This window comes from Ranitomeya imitator, chromosome 6, assembly GCF_032444005.1.
Source record: "Ranitomeya imitator isolate aRanImi1 chromosome 6, aRanImi1.pri, whole genome shotgun sequence".
In the NCBI taxonomy this organism is placed as follows: domain Eukaryota; kingdom Metazoa; phylum Chordata; class Amphibia; order Anura; family Dendrobatidae; genus Ranitomeya; species Ranitomeya imitator.
Window position 1 is genome coordinate 500,801,354 of NC_091287.1, and position 20,286 is coordinate 500,821,639.

The 20,286-nt window shown below is 45.9% G+C and overlaps 1 protein-coding gene across 1 annotated transcript in view; it reads right to left on the bottom strand.

Moving 5' to 3' along the window:
• Positions 1-2,981: 2,981 nt before the first annotated feature.
• Positions 2,982-20,286, bottom strand: part of YWHAZ (tyrosine 3-monooxygenase/tryptophan 5-monooxygenase activation protein zeta) — a 34,148-nt gene continuing 16,843 nt past the window's right edge. Inside the window, exons 2-6 of the mRNA XM_069731713.1 lie at positions 18,844-19,148; positions 10,127-10,250; positions 5,739-5,902; positions 5,569-5,664; positions 2,982-4,076 (exon numbers count right to left, since the gene is read on the bottom strand). Of these exons, the coding sequence (XP_069587814.1) occupies positions 4,014-4,076; positions 5,569-5,664; positions 5,739-5,902; positions 10,127-10,250; positions 18,844-19,137 (741 nt within the window). The 5' untranslated portion in view covers positions 19,138-19,148 and the 3' untranslated portion in view covers positions 2,982-4,013. The remainder of the gene's footprint in view (positions 4,077-5,568; positions 5,665-5,738; positions 5,903-10,126; positions 10,251-18,843; positions 19,149-20,286) is intronic.

Genomic DNA, 20,286 nt, shown 5'->3' on the forward strand with positions numbered 1-20,286 from the left:
TCACCGGTCCGCTTTACCACGCAAGGGGAGCGTAGGAGGACCGGGAATGCGGTCCCGAATCCGGAAGAAACGGGGAGCACAACGGAGGAGGAAGCCCCGGGGAGCCCGACCACCAATGCCCGGCACAAGAAAAAAAAAAAAAAAAAAAATATGAAAGGTACACTGCAGAGCCGGCTGCGCAGCGCACCAGGAACCTCTCCATGCCCCATGGGGAACAGGAAAGACACTGGTTAATGGGAGGGGTTTTTAACCTCTTGTGCTTCCTGTCCCCCATTAGGGTATGGAGACAACCTCCTGTGGCTGTCGTGGAAGGCTGCTAGAGAAATCTTAATGATTTAGAGAGGATCTGCAGAGGAGTAGACCAAAATTCCTCCTGACATGTGCCCAAACCTCATCATCAACTACAAAAATCATCTGACTGCTGTGCTTGCCAACAAGGGTTTTGCCACCAAGTATTAATTCTTGTTTGCCAGAAAGATCAAATGCTTATTTCTCACTGCAAAGTGTAAATAAATTTATATAATTTATGCAATTTGATTTTCTGTATTTTATTTTTGGTATTCTATCTCTCAATGTTAATAATTAACCTACCCTTAAAATTATAGACTGCTCATGTCTTTGTCAGTACGCAAACTTACAAAATTAGCAAGGGATCAAATAATTATTTCCTTCACTGTATTATGCAGCGTTCTGATGTCCAACATTCATTCGGACCAAGCTTAGATCCCTGAATAACCTTGTGGTAATCTAGGTTTGGCTTAGATCAGTGTTTCTCAACTCCAATCCTCAAGACCCACCAACAGGTCATGTTTTCAGGATTTCCTTAGTATTGCCCAGGTGATGGAATTAATGCTTGAGCAGGCAATGAAATAATCATCTGGGCAAAACTAAGGAAATCCTGAAAACATGACATGTTGGTGGGTCTTGAGGACCGGAGTTGAGAGACACCGGCTTAGATGAACCACATGAAATCTGGGTTTACCAAACTCAAAAATGCTGTGGCATCATGGCCGTCTTGCTCCAATACAGATGGTAAAGAAATCCATGAGCTTGTTACAAGCAGATTTTTTACAGAAATATAAGAGGCTGAAAAGTCTTCCTATTACTACAAGTAGGGTGGGTTCTATAGGATGACCGTGGCTTCCTGCAACCACAATACCGACGTATGGAACAGAAAGTTCTGCCACAGACCTGCTTCGTGTGAACACTCGTAGTGGTTATGTGTTATGACTTGCTAGTTATTGAGTCAACCCTCAAATATGCAGCTCATGCCGAGGACAAGATATTCCAAACATGGCTACAGTATTTACTTTTCTATTTTTTTTTTTTTAGCAATTCACAGACCCAAGCCAGTCTGGCATTACACCAACACAGGCAGTATGGTGACTCAGTGGTTAGCACTGGAGTCTTCCCGCTGGGGTCCTGGGTTCAAATCCCACCAAGGACAACATCTGCAAGGAGTTTATATGTTCTCCCCGTGTTTGCGTAGGTTTACTCCGGATTCTCCCACACTCCAAAGACATCCTGACAAGGAATATAGATTGTGAGGCCCAATGGGGACAGTGATGATAATGTGTGTAAGGGCTGTGGAATTAATGGCGCTAAATAAGCGAGTTTTAGTAAACTTTGCAATTGGTCAAGTATTCCTATCCCTCGAGGTGGTCATACACCGACTATCTTATCCAATGTCATCAGGACTGTCTGTATGTCTGGGGCTCGTCCACAAATGTACGAGATTATGGGGGCAGCCATCTTGGCCAAAATGTTGTTTGTGCAGAGGAAGAAGTAGGCGGAAACACTACAGATGACACAGGAATATATATTTATATTTCAGTGAAAGGTGGCACCAAGCTATAATAATTCAATGAGACCATAATGTGTATGGTTGGGGAGGTTGATACCAATGTGTATTGGGGCTTCGGCAGGAGGAGGTGGTGGTGGTGAGGGATGAGGATAACCGGACTTGTCCGATTTCAGACTGCCGATCACTTGATTCTCCTGAAGACCAGCCGCTTTCTCAGAGAGAGATGGCTGTTGGTTTAACGCTCATCCGACGGCCTTTAGATGCATATCACTGCAACCCAAAGTTCTTTGCGAGTAACCAGTGACACTAAACCTCTCATAGGGGTGGAGCCGCATATTCATCACTAATGTGCGGCACCACGTGACCGCTCATACAGGACAAGCTGCGACGCTGAGAGGAAGCATCGAGGGAGCTGGGTAAGTATTTTAATGCCAGCGGGCAGGCGCACAGGGGGAGGGAGGCGGGAGCTGACCGGGAACTTTATTTTAAAACACACACAAGAAAAAACCCCTGATTTTTCATTCCTTCTCTCCAGCGAATGCTGCTGGGAGGAAGGAATGAATTCTGGATTCAGCACCCAAAGCAGGGGACAGCGCTTAACTCTAGCGCCGTCTCCTGCACGGTGCGTGTGGTACCCAGTCGGCACACAGCTGCCGCACGTGTGCCACGTGAGCCCACGGACAACTCCGGTATTGATTTTTCCGGTACCGGAATTATCTGGACGTGCGAGACAGGCCTTATATAGGGTTTTGTTGTTATTAGACAACGCCGCTCCTCATTACAGAGATGCACATCACCTGATTTACTTAATTGGTAGTTGGCTCTCAAGCCTGAACAGCTTTGAGTAGGACAACATGTATAAAAAGTATCATGTGATCAAAATACAACTTGTCTAATGATTCTGAATGCAGTGTATATTGGACAGATGGGCACAGACTTCTGAATGCGCCCTTCCATCCTTTACTCCCTTGACAGTCACGGCAAAGTTAGGAGATCACATACATTAATGTGTCTAGGGGCCTCGACCTGAGGATGAGAGAACGATAGTATTGCGTGCATGTACAGGTCCACAGCCAGCCATTCACGTGCAAGTCATAGTCAATAGAGGGTTGTAGATGTAACAGACGACCATACAATAAAAGCACTGTATATAACCATTTCTTAAGTAGTTGAAAAGTCCATTCATAAAACTTTTATTCCACTTACATCAACTTATTACACATGTTCTTTTAACAATTATGCTTGGATTGTTCATGAAAATTTCATAAGACATTAAACAAAGCTAGCCATCATCTCAAGTTATTCCCCTGGTAACTATTTTGTATTGTAATTTTTTACAGCCACATGCATGTTAGGCAAGTATCAAAAACAAAAATAAAACTAAAAGTTAAATATATGTTTTTTGTTGTTTTTTTTTCTGCTGTGCTTGATATATAGTGAAATTATGGAATACCAAGCATGTACGTCTTTAATGCGTCAAGTACTTATCTCTCTTTTTTTTTTGATCTTAGGTTGTTTTAAACGATTTAAATACAAATAAAATGGAGAATAGCGACAAACAAAAGCAAAACGTCAGCCAACCGTAAGGAGAATGGAATGTGAACCGTACTTTGTTGTTTTTTTTTTTGCTCAGGATTTTGACCGGCTATCGCAGGGACCATTCGCTATGAAAGTATGTTTAGGCACAGAGAGGGAATCTGATTGCGGACTACAGCACTGCCCTATAGCAATGTGCTACGGAAATCTAACGTCTCCCCCCTACAGCGCAAACCAAACGTCCCTTACTTGCCATTACACAGACCGATACGCAAGCAGTTCATGGTGCTTGAATATGGGGGAATAATGGGCCCCTGTGGTAGCCCGCAATGTACCTGAAGTACTCGGCCAAACATTTAAAACATGTATAAAAAATGTTGGATTCCCCATATTGGTCGCCTTATGAGGTGGGGAAAGGACAAGGGAGGGGGGAAAAAAAAAAAAGCCCCAAAATGTTAACTGGCCCTACTCCCTATTAAACACAAAACCACGTGGGAAATATAGAAATCCAAATAGAAGTAACATAAACCTTTTATATTTGTAAACAAAAAAAAAATAAAAAAATAAAAAAAAAATAAACCTATGTGTGGGACAGTAAGGATGACAATGGTCTATTGTGTCAATTTTTCTTCTTTTTTTTTTTAGAATGAGGCAGACAGAAAAGGAAGGCTGATTAATTCTCTCCGCCGCACTCCGCTTGCTCAGCTTCGTCCCCTTGAGTGTCTGATGTCCACAACTGGAAAGAAAGAAAGACAGAATTAGATCATCCTCAAACAAAAAAACACCACCTTTAAGTGTACCTTTATTTAAATGGCTTCTCACCTTCTTAATAGGGTAAAACTGCAAGGTGCAAGCAAAGAAAAACAACTCTGCAGTTTACTGACCATTATAAATCCTCTCCGTTTAAGAACGTAGGGATTTGTAATACTATAGTTTACGGCTTGTTGCTTAGCATTGGAGCACAGCACTTGTACGTGCCGCTTTGAATCTGGACAGATTTCTTTTCGGCTTTTAAATGTTGACCTATTTGCCAGATTCTAGGAAAAAAAATCAGCAACTGAAAAGTGTATTGTCCTGATTTCATAAATCTCCATTTGAACCCCTAGCCACTCTTGGAATTTGCTTTATTTTTAAATGCCCTACGTTTGTCCCTACACGGCAAATCCACACTTCTTTCCACTGCTGCGTGTTTCTCTGAAACAGGACTTCATCAGGGTCTAGCGATAGAAGCAGGGTGAGTGACAGTATCACCCATGATGATTAGGATTTGTTTTAGGAAGGTGATAAACACAATGCTGTCACTCCGCTTCCATTACAGGCCCCTGAAGACATCCCGTTTCAGAGAAACAAGTTGTGGTCCAGCAATGATAGAAGTGCGCCGGCGCTGTGCTCGCCTCTCTCCAGATGTCACCGGGGGGTAATGATGAAAAACTGTAGTAAGCGACCGCAGCGCTGCCCTCTGATGACATGCTGTTCCAGGTGGGATGATGGATGGTACTGCAGTCAGTTCTCCCTTCTGACATCCCACTTAAGGGGTTGTCTTGTGAAGAGATGTTATCCAGTGGAGATTGGGATGATGGGACCCCCCACCCCGATCGATAGACTTGGGGCACTCATCCCTATTAGTACGGTGCAGTGGTTTGTATGCCCGACCGCTACTCCATTCATTCTCCAAGTCTGCTGGAAAAGCTGAGCGCTGCATTTGGCAGGCCCACAGAAAATGAAGTCCAGGATTAGAAAAACATGGCCGATCCTACAAAAAGCACCACCTCTGGCCTTTCACTTTAATAGGGCTGACCCATGGAGGACTCTAGACAGACAAGATCACATCCTATTTCAGCAACTGGTGCCGAATGGAAAAAACACTGTCATTTCTAACCATTAGCAGCATTCTTGTGTGGGCAAGAGAAAGTCCACTCCTATACCCAGCTTCATTGTGTGGGTAACAGAGTTAATACTCATGGTCAACCATGACCAAATCCCCCTAGGTCATGCCTCTACTACTAAAATAATGTGGAAACTCCCAAAACTGGCTACGTGGGGGTTGTCATGTGGGTGCCGCATGTCTGCCGTCATGTCCTGGCTGGGACCAGGGTTGTCTACAGACAAGGATAGTGGAATGAAGGACAAGCGGGGAAGAGTCAGCAGTCGGCATCCGCACATAGGAACATGGCAGCAATGTCAAATCCTCAGTTATGGCATATTACACACACAAACTAATAACTTACTGTCAAGTTGTCTCGCAGTAATTGCATTATTAATGTGCTATCTTTGTATGATTCTTCACTCAGAGTATCGAGCTCAGCAATAGCTTCATCGAAAGCCTGGAAAGAGAGGAGTAATGTCAGTGCTCAGTCATAAATGCCCAGCGGAAGGCAACGCTTCTCACTTTTCTCACCGTTTTTGCCAGAGAACAGGCTTTTTCTGGGGAGTTTAGGATCTCATAGAAGAAGACGGAGAAGTTCAGGGCCAGGCCGAGTCTGATGGGATGTGTGGGCTGCATCTCCATTTTGCTGATGTCAAAGGCATCTTGATACGCCTGCTGGGACTGCTCCACGATCGCTGGAAGAGAAGGACAGCGGGTTACATTCTGGACACGACCCCTTCCACCTCCGTGCACCCCGGCCCCCTAAGCAGACTTTAAAAAGGAGAATGATTTGCCTCATCTGTATATACTCTGGCGAGTTTCTGAGCTGCTGCCCTACAGTATACTGACCTATTATACCACAAAGGGTTAAGCCAGGGGCCGCTGTGATATAGGATATTAGTGCCATTACAACAGGCTAAGTGGTTTGCGCACAACCTCTTTAAAAAGGGGTCTTCAAGTTTATAAAGTTATCCCCTCCCTATCTGAAAGTGATTAAGTTCCTTTTTTTCTGGGGCTGAAACCACTGGGACCCCACTGATCCAGAGAACCAAGGCTTTGAAAAGCCCCATGTGAATGAAACTGGTCGATCATGAGAACCTCTATTCCTTCTTGTGGACCAGCCGAGTGCAGCGGTCGGATATCTCCGTCTGTCTCACCAAGTAATGGAGCTGCAGACCGTGCCAGTCACATGATGGTCTTCAGTCTGTTCTCTGGATCGGTGGGGGTACCAGTGGTTAGACTCTCACCAATTGGGAAGTTATCCCCCATCACAGGAATTTGGGACAACGTCTAAACTTGAGAATAAAAACTTTAACACCGGTCCCTCAGTGACCTGATCAACTCCCCATATGATCATGTCATCTCTCGAAAAGCAGCAATCAAGGGGTTAAATGGAGTTTTGAGTTTCCTCCTCTCCTGTTAGCCCCAATGCCGGAGCGTGCACCCACTCCAAGGTGGCGCAGGACACCTGTATACGACGTATCTTACACTGCCCCAACACAGGCACTGTAGAATAAAGGCCTACTGCTGACCATCATAAAAACACGTACTAGCAGTAGTTAAGGGGTTAAAGCTTGTGGTTATAGCGGTTTTCTAATGCCACAAACACTGACTAGTAAAGCTAAAACATACATATGTGGACAATACATGAGAAGGACTGGAAGAGGAAATGGACAGGAAAGTGCGCTTCCTGCGAGCCTCATTGTGCAAGATGGATGCGGCATGTGTATGTACGGGCGACATCCTGTCACTAAGACCGAAAGCGCGTGCAGAACAGACGGCACCGGGGAGACTTCTGTCTGTGGAGCCGCCGCTCAGACGTATGGACCGAGCTCATCGTGAGAAAACCCTAATTAAATCGGTGATAAAACACGGGTACGCCCGACCCCCAGGGTGCAGGGACCCGCACAGCAGCGTAGGCGCCCACTGTGTAACTCCGACAAATGTTCACAAACTACTGACAGAAATAAAGAAACAAAAAAATTATAATTACCATATAGATTTTTTTAACCCTATAAAGTGACATTGTAAAAACTCAAGCGTTTTAAATTTGAGTAAATGAAAAGGAAGGAAATGGGAGACGGACATCCTTGAAGTGCCAGAAGAGCGGCGATTCAGAGGTAGATCTGTATACATGGACGAAGGTGGTGCCCATCCATGTACATACACCCAGCCAAGGGGCACAGACACTACATTTAACCTGTGCAGCAACAGGAGCCCCAGAAGCTGGAGACCCCAACGCTACCAGCTACTTTATCCAGGGGGAGTCCTTCTCAAAGACTCTCCAAGTAATAACCCCACGGAGCGTCAGGGCTGTATACAATGGTGTGTGCAGTTAGGTTTAAGGCTCCTTTCACACTAGCGTTGGAATCTCCCCGTCGCAATGCGTTGGGGAGAGATTCCGACGCTAGCGTTTGCTGCATTGCACAACGGGTGCAGCGGATGCATTTTTCCGGCGCATCCGCTGCCCCATTGTAAGGTGCGGGGAGGTGGGGGCGGAGTTCCGGCCACGCATGCGGGGTCGGAAAAAGCAGTCCGTCAAGAGAAAAAAAACGTCACATGTAGCGTTTTTTTCTCCCGACGGTCCGCCACAGCACGACGCATCCGTCGCTCGACGGATGCGATGTGTGGCAATCCGTCGCAAATGCGTCGTCAATGCAAGTCTATGGGGAAAAAACGCATCCTGCAAGCACTTTTGCAGGATGCGTTTTTTTTCTGCAAAACGACGCATTGTGACGGGTTGCAGAAAACGCTAGTGTGAAAGTAGCCTAACCAGACATGTTGTAAAGTATTTCTGATCTGCCGGCAGTATGCTCTACACCAGGAGGAGATGGTCAAAGTGATATATATATTTGTTGGAAAACTTTCACTAAAACTTACCACAGCTTTAATGAATAAAATGTATTTATAAGCCTGAGTCCAGTGGGTGGTCCCACTGAGCTGTCACTGAGAAAGACAGCCCCCCGGACTCCCAGGCATACTAACAGAAGGGATCTCTGTGAATAAAACACGTTATACTGAACCTTATCATGCTCAGCCTCTGCTCTATAAAATGCTGTCCGCAGATCATACTGCATGTACAATGTGGCTGGTTCTCAATGTGCCTCTTCTATACCCAAATCTAAAGTGCAAAAGAACGGCAGCAGGCGCCAAGCTGTGCAGGGGATGTGAGAGCTGACCCAAGTGGGAGTGCTCATCTGAAGACAAATGCCCTATTAGAGCATACAGACACCCCTTAAAATCAGGACCTCACTAGGAGACAAAATGGATAGTCCCCAAGGCTATGTGCACACGTCCGGAATCGCCGCGGAAATTTCCGCAGCAATTCCGCAACTGTGCAGCGGGTAAAACGCATGCAGAATTGGCATGCGTTTTTCCGTTAAACACTAGCGTTTTACAAGCGATTTGTAGCATCGCTTGGAAAACTGATTGACAGGCTGGTCACACTTGTCAAGCATAGTGTTTGACAAGCGTGAACAACTTTTTACTATTGATGCTGCCTATGCAGCATCAATAGTAAAAAGATATGTTAAAAATAATAAATAAATCGTGATATTCTCACCTTCCGGTGTCCCCGGCAGTCTTCCCGCTCCTCACGATGCTCCCGTTCCCAGTAATGCCTAGCGGCAATGACCTCAGATGACATAGCATCTCACGAGACCGCACGTGATCACGGGTCATTACCGCAAAGCATCACTGGGAACGGAAGCATCGCCAGGAGCGGGAAGGCTGCCGGGGACGCCGGAAGGTGAGAATATCACTAGTTATTATTTTAACTTTTTTTTTTTTTTTAACAATTATATGGTTCCCAGGGCCTGGAGGAGAGTCTCCTCTCCTCCACCCCGGGTACCAACCCCACATGATCCGCTTACTTCCCGCATGGTAGGCATGGCCACATGCGGAATGTAAGTGGATCAATGCATTCCTATGTGTGAAGAATCCTCGCAATTCCACACAAGGAATGAACATGCTGCGTTTTTTTTCCAGAATGCGATTCTGCCGCGGAAAAAAACGCAACATGTGCACAAAAATTGCAGATTGCATTCTAATAATAGGATGCTTAATGTATGCGGTTTTGTCGCGGTTTTATAGCGAAATAACGCGAACAAATCCTGAACGTGTGCACATAAATTTGGTGGCAGATTGCCTTCAGGCTATGCTGCCCTCAGCTCGTGCTTCCGCTGGGCCACATAATGGAAACTTTGCTACATTAGCCATAAATCCAGTCACAGTGGAGGACTCTCCATTATACCTGCACTCACTCATGAGCAGTTGGCGCCTTGTTGCAAATCACTGGAAACAGCATCAAATTTACACAAAAAAAAGTCCCAAACTTAAAAGGACTGTCTGCACAGAATGACTGATCACAGCAGGCGTCGGTGCTTCATGGTGGGGCCATTTAGAATCATAGAATGGTAGAATTGGAAGGGACCTCCGGGGTCGTCGCGTCCAACCCCCTGCTCAATGCAGGATTCACTACACCATCTCAGACAGATGTCATCCTACATACACTACACAATCATTACATACACCGTCCCACCCTGCTTGGTTTCCAGATATTTCCACCTTCCTCTGGCCCCATGAAACCAGAGCTGTCAATTAAAGACGAGGAGGAGGAGATTGAGAGAAAACAAGCAGGTGGGAGAGGGTATAGAAATGAGTGGCCCTGCTGTGAAGCGCCAAGGTGGATTCTCGCAGTGCGCAGAGTGCAAGCTGTCAGGAGTCACTGGTGCTGGGAGCATTAGCCTTGTATACATGTGGCCATGTGCATCCAGCAGTATACTGCTACAGTAACCACGGGTAGGAACAATGCGGTGCGGCCGCCCCTGGTAATTGCAAGCTTTACAGGAGAAAGGCAGCGACTGGTGACGCTCCGCCATTATACCAATTCATACACAACATAAATGCGCAGTCATTACCTTTCTTGTCTTCTCCGCTAGCTACTTCAGCCAGGTAACGGTAATAGTCGCCCTTCATTTTCAAGTAGAAAACTTTGCTTTCGGCTTGTGATGCGTTGGGAACCAAGTACTTGTCCAGAAGATTCTGAAAGAGAAATGGAGGAAAAACAAAATCAAAACCAACAGCTCAGCAATTAATAAAACAGGCTCCAGTCTTAAGGCCAGTGTGTGCAAAGGGCAGAAAATAGACCATTTCTACTTATTTATTAACCCCTGAAAAAAAAAAAAGTAAAATTAGTTTTATAAAACTTTGTTTTCTTGCAACTTATAAAGCAAGCTTTTGCGTGCTACGCAGACCAGCTCTCTGCATAAATAGGATCCACCACTAGGAGGCGCAAGTACATTTTCTTTCCCCTTACCAGAGCCGTGCTCCATGGCCGAATATGTCCCGGCTCTGGAGTCATTCATATTACATCAGTAGGATGTGACAACACTTAGGACAGAGGTGTTGATTTTCGGGTCCAAGGGCCACGTTGCCCGATGGAAGAAATTCCGAAGGCCCACAATAAAATCTATAGTCGTATTAAGACTTGAGGCCATTTATACTATATGTAGTAAGATGTCACAAGTTTCAGATGAATGCAAGTCCCAGTTCCAGGACTCCCACCAATAATGAAACTGAAGAGCCATCTTTTTTGCCCGTTTGCCCTCTAGAATGTACTTTATGGGGTTGTCCAGGTTTGGCAGGAATCTGCAGCTGCTCTTTATGACTGCAGACTTGGGAATCCTCAGAGTGCGCAGTGTCCGGATTCTCCGCTGCCAGCTGGGGATGGTGCGGTCATGTGACCGTAAATACGTAATACGCATACTCCCAGGCACATTAAGACTAGACATTCGTGGCCTCACTCTATACAACCACATTATCTACTCCTTTTTGGACTGCTGCACGGGGATCATGGGTTACGTATTCTACTAGTTTTGGGGGATCCAGAGAGGGGCACATCGTGAACCATAGGTACTCATCTATCCTTGCCCTGGCAAGGAATACACATGTCACAAGCCAATAGACAAGTATGTCTAGGATCAGATGGATGGGGAACGCAAGTTGTGCACTCCCGCTATATGATTAATGGGGGTCCGAAAGCTGAGAAAGCAAAGGTAGTGGCAGATCAGAAGGGAGTTTAGTGGAATAACCCTCCTCCGACACCCAACATGTATGACTGGTTGCTCCAATACAGCAACGTCCTTTGAAAACTCATATGCAAATTGCCTCTTTGAAAAAAAAAAAAAAAAAAAAAAATCAGCTTTATTCCGAGGGTTTCTGCGGTATTGCCTCCAAGCAATATACTGCTAGGAAACAACCACTGTATAGGGAGTCCGCCATCCCCAAACTGTAAGGGCAGACATGGCCTTTATACAACTCGTACCAGAAACACACTTTTTAGTGGAGAAGCTGCAGAAAAAAAATATTTAGTCCATATGCAAATGGTGTGACCAACAGCTTGGCACCCCGTTACGCACCCTACCCTGGGCTTGATTGACCGTGCTAGCTCTCAGAGTGTTCCCCCAATCCTGTGCGCACCGACACTGGAGGAGTCTAGCGGTGCACAAACACCGTCTATGGCCGCAGCTCACGGCACCCGATGTTCAGCAAGAAAGTGGCTTCATAGGAGTCACACCAGAGAGCCTACGCCAACATTGCCAGTGGGCAAGCGCTGGAACAAGGGTTTAGGCAGTAGTCTTTCATAAATGTACTATAGCATCATGTCGATTAGTATTAAATGGAATGTGTTATCAGAAAATACCTATTTAAATACAATTTGTATGTTAAAGGGGTTGTCCAGTCACAAGCTACAAGACTGCAGACTTTGCACACTCCCGTCACATGCAGTGTGTAGAGGATTGATCGGTGTCGGCAGCAGTGGCCACAAGCGTCATTGGCAGGCATGCGCTCACGAGCTGCCTAGATGGGCACGGCTTCACAACGCAAGCGTATGGAGTGAGGCTCGATAGTCTGGTTGGAACGTGGTCAGGAGCGTGCAAGCTGCACACTTGCCGTCACACATCCACCCGGAGAATCCTGACAGTGCGCATGTGATGAGAGGATTCACACTGCACACTTGTAGACTGGACAACCCCTTTAATTATTTTGACTACTTAGGCCCAATATGCCTACAGTAAGCAGAGACAGACTGATGACAGGAGAGCGTTCTGAGCATGCTCTGCCGAGGCAAAAGTCACTGCGAAGGAAGGGAGAGGAAGTGAGCTGTGACGTCACTTACTGTGAATGGCGGCGCCTCATTAATCTCCTGTATAGAGATATGCATTGTAATCCTGCCTGTAGTGATAATGTAACAATGTATGAGTATAGTATTCGGCTAGGTTCACGCTGGGCGTTGTTGCAGCACTTTTTGACGCTAATTTTCAGCTGTGTTTCACAGTACCAGCAATGTCTGAGATGTCAGAAATCTCATGCACACCGATGGCTTTCTGTCATTGGATTTTGTGGTTTACATGGTTTTTTGCACAATGAATCATGTTTTTCACCCACTGAAATTAAGGAGTGGTGAAAAACCCCTATACCTGCGGGGTTTTTTCAGCGTTTTGCTGCTTTTTTGTGCCAAAACATGATTCTATAGAATAGGACTTTACCTCCCCTTAGTGGCAAGTATGGAAACAGCAAGAATTTTCTCTTCATTTATTTTTAAATCTAGAAAGTGATATGGAATGTATCCACCCCCCCTAAAAATGTCATGCGACGCAGGCTGGAATGTTGCACAAGGGTCCGGTAAGCGATGACGCCGGCGTGAACGCTTGTTACCATTAGTTCCCGTTTCACCTTCCTAGAAAATCCTGCTAAATTCTGTACTGAGCCAACATGCACCCGGTCACATTAGGAACCTGTAACATGAGGAACATACTGTACTTTTGGTTGCATAAATGGAGGCAGAGAAATAAAAATACAAAAAAAAACCCGATAGCTAGAGAAAGATGAATCTAGTCCTGGACATGTCTCATGTAAAGCTCCAATAATCTATCATACATGTGTGGAAACTACTGTCCTGGAGGACTCAGACCAAGATCAGAGTGACCACAGGGCTGGGAATATTCGGGCTTTCCTGGTGGTAATCTCACTGAAGAGCCCTACACGTGTCCTCTCTCCAGCCTGAGTGCAGCAGGGCTGCTGGCCCTTTAAGAATGTGTAAGTGGGCAGATTATGGGAGCGAACAGCTGACTCTGGAAATCCTAGAAGGCGGCATGGCAGGACCATCAGGCTGGACACTGCTGCCGCGTTGCTAGGAGGGAGACTTGTCAGGATTTCTATAGGAGTTGTCCGTATTGTGGTAACGGGAATACTGGCGCGTCGCCCGACACACCCAGTGACACATACCCTCACTGAGCCGCGCACCCGCCAGGAAGGACTTTGTACTCCCCGAGGAGCAGACGGCTTCAATCCTGCAATTTCAGAGCAGCCCAAAGCCTTTTATTACATGGTCCACGGCCACGAGCTGCTGAACACGGAAATTCAGTCTGCACGTTCAGGTTTATTCTGTGGCGTCAAACAAAGGATTCCAACAAGCAAAGGAAAACTGTCCATCTAATATGTATGGGAGCGTCCCAGTTCTCCCCCAAAGGGCGATGTCGCTGGGCCATTTTGGATTGTACCCACAAGAGATGTCTTAGCGTATACACATGCTGAGCAGAGGGTGTATGTACAAGGGTGACGGGGTGAGGACGAAGAGCAGACAGCCAAACCAGCGTTCAGCCAAAGGTCTACGCGTACCTTCAAGGTTTATTACTAACATTTCAAGTCATCACCCATCCGTCCAACCCATATGGATTCTGAGAATGAAGCACTGAAAGGCCCCATCGAAATGAAGGGCTGCCTGTGTGCCACCGACCTTTACTGATGGGGCATTTCGGAGCCCGGCTCTCCGCATCAGTGGTCCACAACTTATCTATTGAAAGGATAGCTGATAACTTTGAAATGTTAGGAATAACTCTCGGAGGGTAGATATTTGTTGGCCTACGTACATGATTTTGGCAGGTGGACAGATGTCAGAATTAGATGGCTATGGCCGACCTATGTAATGGGCTTCAGGGTTGTCCACTGGCCTGACAAACCCAAGACATCGCCCATTTTAAGCAGAAATTAAAAAATTTGACCATCATCAAATGTGTTGTCTAAAGTCAGAATAAGCTACAAAACAAGCAGTCACTGAATGGCATCATATCTGACTTTATCTGTCATTTGCCCGATGAACCAACACCTACATCTGGACAGCCAGAGGTGCATGTGAGACCCAGGCGGCAAAATAAGCCAAGTGCTCAAACGCATGACTTTTTTATTTTTAGTAAGGACAGTACTTAATGTGCACAACTAAGTGCATTTCAAAATGTCCTGAAAAGGAAGACCATGTATAAAAATAAATACTGTATATACTCGAGTATAAGCCGAGAATTTCAGCCCATTTTTTTTAGGCTAAAATTGCCCCTCTCGGCTTATACTCGAGTCATTCCCAGGGGTCTTGCAGGGGTGGGGGAGCGGCAGCTGTGTAATAATACTCACCTGCTCCTGGCACGGTCCCTGCACGTCCCTTGTTCTCCGGGCGCCGGCAGCTTCTTCCTGTATTGAGCGGTCACATGGTACCGCTCGTTACAGTAATGAATATGGACGCAACTCTACTCCCATAGGGGTGGAGCCGCATATTACTGTAATGAGCAGTAACGGTGACCGCTCAACGCTGGAAGAAGCTGTCAGCTCCCGGAGAACCAGGGACGTGCAAGGACCGCGCCAGAAGCAGGCGAGTATAACGGGGGCATTGCGCGATATTCACCTCTCCTTGTTCCCCCGCCGGGCGCCATCTACCGCGTCCTCTGTCTGTGACGTTCAGGTCAGAGGCTGAGATGACGTGTTCGTGTGAACGCCGCCCTCTGCCTGAACAGTCACTGCGGAGGACACTGAGGAGCAGCGACAAGGTGAGTGTCATTTTTTTTATTGCAGCAGCAGATATACTGTACAGTTAATAATATCAGCATAAACTGCATTTTATGCATTTAATCTACAATCTACTTTTATGCAGCATTATATGGGGCAAATTTCCTATGGAGCATCTTATGGGGGAATTATTAACCTTTATGCAGCATTATATGAGGCATATTTTAATATGGAGAGTCTTATGGGGCCCATCATAAAACTTTATGGAGCATTATATGGGGCGTTTTTTTGTATGGAGCATCTTATGGGGCCCATCATGAACTGTATGAAGCATCTTATGGGGCCCATTATGAACTATATGGAGCATTATATGGGGCTCCTGATTCATTATGGATATTCAAAAACACTTAACCTACTGATGTCTCAATTAATTTTACTTTTATTGGTACCTATTTTCATTTTTGAAATTTACCGGTAGCTGCTGCATTTTCCACCCTAGGCTTATACTTGAGTCATTACGTTTTTTTCAAGTTTTTTGTGTCAAAATTAAGGGTCTCTGCTTATACTCGGGTCGGCTTATACTCGAGCATATACGGTAAATATTTTAACCCCGTGTCTTTAGTCATATATAGTTCTTTTTAGTGTACTTGAAGGCGTCCCTCTGTTTAACTCCCGATGGCAGATCTGGCTTGGGGGTAGCATTGCCCAACATCCAGAAAGATACCACACCTTGATCCTATTAAATTACAACTTGCGCACAACACTCAGTGGTACAGTTTCCGCAGCCTCTGCACCGCTCACCATGCTCTCCACGCCCAATGTCACAAATACCCCAGGGTCTCCTAATGCATGTATGGCACATCTTGTGAATACTCCATTAAGTCTTACATGGGTCACAATAATCACAGACATCCTCGCCATTCTCTAGGTGTGCAGTCACCCAGGGAGCAGTGCGTGGGTAGCAGTTGTGTGTGGATGTGGCTGAGCATCTTTCCCACAGGAGGAACCAGGAAAGATGAGACAGGAAACACTTCCCGTTCGTCTTTAGCTGGGGGGAAATGTGCACAACATCTGCGTGACCTCATCCAAGAAGCTTCGCTTTCAAAGAGGTGCCGGCTAGCAAACTGGTTTAGTGAGCATGCTCGTACTTTACACTGTCTGATAACGTGGTAGATCATCTCTCACTGAACCGATGCGAAAATGTGAATACAAGATGGCTGCAATGAGGCGATCACGCCAAGGTCCTGGCCACAATACGGATCACAGACTAAGTTCAACCTATATCCTTCACACAATACCACTGGGCATCAGCCAAGGATCCAGCCTTGTAAGCGGCGATGCATGCCGTGGTAAGACATGCCACAGTCTGGCTTTCTGAGCATTTTCGTGGTTAGAGGTCTAAATCCCCTGTCTTCCACAAATAGCGAATGTCCCCTGGTCCTTTTGCACGGATTAAAAATCACAAGCCAGTTCTTTGTTCTGATAATTAATTTATACCAGTCAGCAAGATCACATTTAGGGTATGTGCACATGTTGTAGATTTGCCTGCGGATTTTTCTGCACTAAATCCCCAGCTTTCGGCAGAAAACGCAGGTGCGTTTTTTACGCGTTTTTGATACGGTTTTGTAGGCGTTTATGAAAGCTAAATAAAGATGTATTATTGAACAAAAAAAAAAAAAAAGATTTGTGATGTCCTGTCTTGTCCAACCTCCCCTTTTACATCTGTCCAACCCCCGCTCCATTACACACATAGATAGACAGATAGATGGAATGAGATAGATTTATGGATAGTTAAGCTACTTTCACACATCAGGTTTTTGCCGTCAGGCACAATCCGGCGAGTTTTGAAAAAAAAAAAAACCAAAAAAAACACAGTTCTAGTTCTTTTTCGCTGGTTCCAGTTTTTTTCTCATAGAGTTGTATTAGCGCCGGATTGCGCCTGATGGCCACACGTTTCATCCGTTTTTTGCCAGATCCGTAAAAAAAAAAAAAAAAAAACTGTTTCCAGCGGACAGAGAAAACAGAGGAAACTTTTTTCTGTCCGGCGAAAAACGTATGAAACAAATGTGAAATGATTAATCCGGCCTCCGAATCAGTTTTTTTCATGCATTTTTTTTCCATTGAAATCATGCACTATGGATTTGGTTTTCCATAGGTTTACATGGTACTGTAAACCGCATGAGAAACTGCTGCAGATAAGCAGCGTCAAAAACGCCGCGGATCCGCGGAAAAAAACGCAACATGTGAACATGGCCTTAGGGTTGTTTCACACTTTTTTTGCTATAAGAAATGCTGGGAAAAGTAATTTTACACAATTCTTGGTTCATTCATAGTACAATAAAAAAAATCCTATGTGAATGAAGACTATAGTAGACCGTATACACAGTTCCCAATAGTATTGAAGTGCACAGACATGACGGCATACAGGGCAGGTCTGAAGGATCTTAACCCCTATCTGACCTCGGACGGGATAGTACGTCCAAGGTCAGATCCCCTGCTTTGATGCAGGGCTCCACGGTAAGCCCGCATCAAAGCCGGGACATGTCAGCTGTTTTGAACAGCTGACGTGTGCCCGCAATAGGTGCGGGCAGAATCGCGATCTGCCCGCACCTATTAACTAGTTAAATGCCGCTGTCAATCGCAGACAGCGGCATTTAACTACCGCATCCGGCCGGGCGGCCGGAAATGACGTCATCGCCGACCCCCGTCACATGATCGGGGGTCGGCGATGCGTCTCCATTGTAACCATAGAGGTCCTTGAGACCTCTATGGTTACTGATGACCGGTGGCTGTGAGCGCCACCCTGTGGTCGGCGCTCACAGCACACCTCCATTTCTGCTACATAGCAGCGATCAGCAGATCGCTGCTATGTAGCAGAGCCGATCACGTTGTGCCTGCTTCTAGCCTGTGGGATTGCACTTTTTTTGCAATTTCACCGCACTTGGAATTTTTTTCCCGTTTTCTAGTACACGACATGCTAAAACCAATGATGTCGTTCAAAAGTACAACTCGTCCCGCAAAAAATAAGCCCTCACATGACCAAATTCACGGAAAAATAAAAAAGTTATGGCTCTGGGAAGGAGGGGAGTGAAAAACGAACACGGAAAAATGAAAAATCCCAAGGTCATGAAGGGGTTAAAAGGACTTGTCCGGCCATAATAAATTGACGATCGACCAATGTAAAAAACATGGAACGGCGCTCCATGTAATGTGTAGTGGCTGCTCCCAGGTGCTGCAGGACAGCCACTAATCAAGAGAACTGCGCTCATCTGCAGCCACATATGAATGGAACTAGCAAGTCATCAATATATTATGCGGGGAGCAACTAATGCAAATATACCTTCATCCTGTCTGCTAATGAAGACAAACTACCAAAGGTTCCCACGGCACCACTTCAGTGTTGCGTCCAGATTAGTGGTTGAATACCGAAATGTTCACTACTCGAATTGAGCAAGTAGCGAGCATAATGGAAGCGAATGTGAACTTCTCTCTTGCTCTATATAATAATCTTTCCGGCTGACAGGGGTCCCTGCACTCCCAGCAGGGGTATACCAAGCTTCAGTGCGGCTCCATGATTAAAAGGAGCTTCTTACAGGGACCCGAGTGGCCCAAGATACTCCGCACTTCTCCATACTGCATCGAGCCACCCATCATCAGACAAGATATCTGGAACCAGACTCCAGCTCTACACAGCGGTGGGCTCACTTTTCAGGTTTCTGACCATGTTATTAGTGGGCAGCACAGAGCAGAGCTAGCGCTCCGTGTGAGAAGAAGGCAGGCTGAGAAAGAAGCGTCTTACCAGGACATCATTGCAGATCTCTCTCAGTTCTGTCTCGATCTTCTCCCGGTATTCTCGGGCCATCTGCTGCTTTTTCTCGTTGCCTTCTGTCTTCTGCTCAATACTGGAGATGACCCTCCAGGACGACCGGCGGGCGCCTACTACATTTTTGTAGGCGACTGACAGAAGATTCCTCTCCTCGTTGGACAGTTCACCCCCTTCTTCCGTCACTCGCTTCATGCAGGCGGCCATGTCATCGTACCTCTCTGCTTGCTCAGCCAATTTGGCCTTCTGTACCAGCTCACATTTATCCATGGCTAAAGGTTCTGGGTAGAAAAAGAAAAAAAAAATTCAATGTCTAAATATTGTATAAATCTAAAACTTCAGAATTTTCATTCATTTTAGAACAAATCCCACCATGTAGATATATGTACTTTATCAATATGGTCAAGCCTACAAAATTACAGCAAAACCAGTATGAGTGATCCAGAAAGCAAAATAGTTTTTTTTTTTTTTTTTATGGGGGGGGGTGTTAGGGGCTTATACCTGGTACTGCCTCCTATAATCTGTCGTAACACTTTGGAAGACGCATTGTTCACACCAAGCACTGTACAAAAAAAATGTCATGCAAAAGAACTACGGCCTCGGTAATGTAAGACACTAGGGATGGCACCGAGAGGGGCAAATATCTGGCCGCCCCAGCTCCGGACCACCAGGGCTAACGGCCATTATTAGACTGAAGCCAAGAGACCACTCTGAATGTGACTACATGTAAGTGTACTAGGCTGGCTGTGTATACCTGATGGCCGACAGCCATCACTCCCAATCCCATCCTACAGACATGCACGCTCAGCCAAGCATGCATGTATTCTCAGAAGAGGGGAGCGGGGGTCCTTTCACAAGGGTAGATATCTGTCCGTAATGAGTGCTGGTCAATGATATAGCGTGGCGATTGTTACACGAGGGGATTTACTACTGGCCAAGAATGATTTTTACATCCACCTCAAAGATATGATGGCAAACTGGGACCATACATTTCTATGGACGATCAGCAGACCATTGGCCGGTGTGCGACCAGCCATAAAGCTGCTGCCAACTTATTGCCATGAGAACAAAGATTGGGCAGTTGAAATTAATTACCCCCCCAGGAAGTCTGCCATAGATAGACGGTAGCCCTCCATACAAATTAGATAGTTGGCCTGTCCCATCGTAATCATTGGATCATATACATCACACACTGCAGAGCAGACTGTCATTTTTCACTTTGACAAAGTGAGCGGCTACAGGGAGGATATAACCATTTTCTCCCTTTAGCTGCGCTTCCAGTGGGCCGGCTACACAGGGAATAAACGCCATTTACCTACGATTACCGCCATTTCAGCAGGTAGATTGTTTTTCCAGGTCACAGGTTCCCTTTAACCCCTTTCTGACCTCGGACGGGATAGTATGTCCGAGGTCAGATCC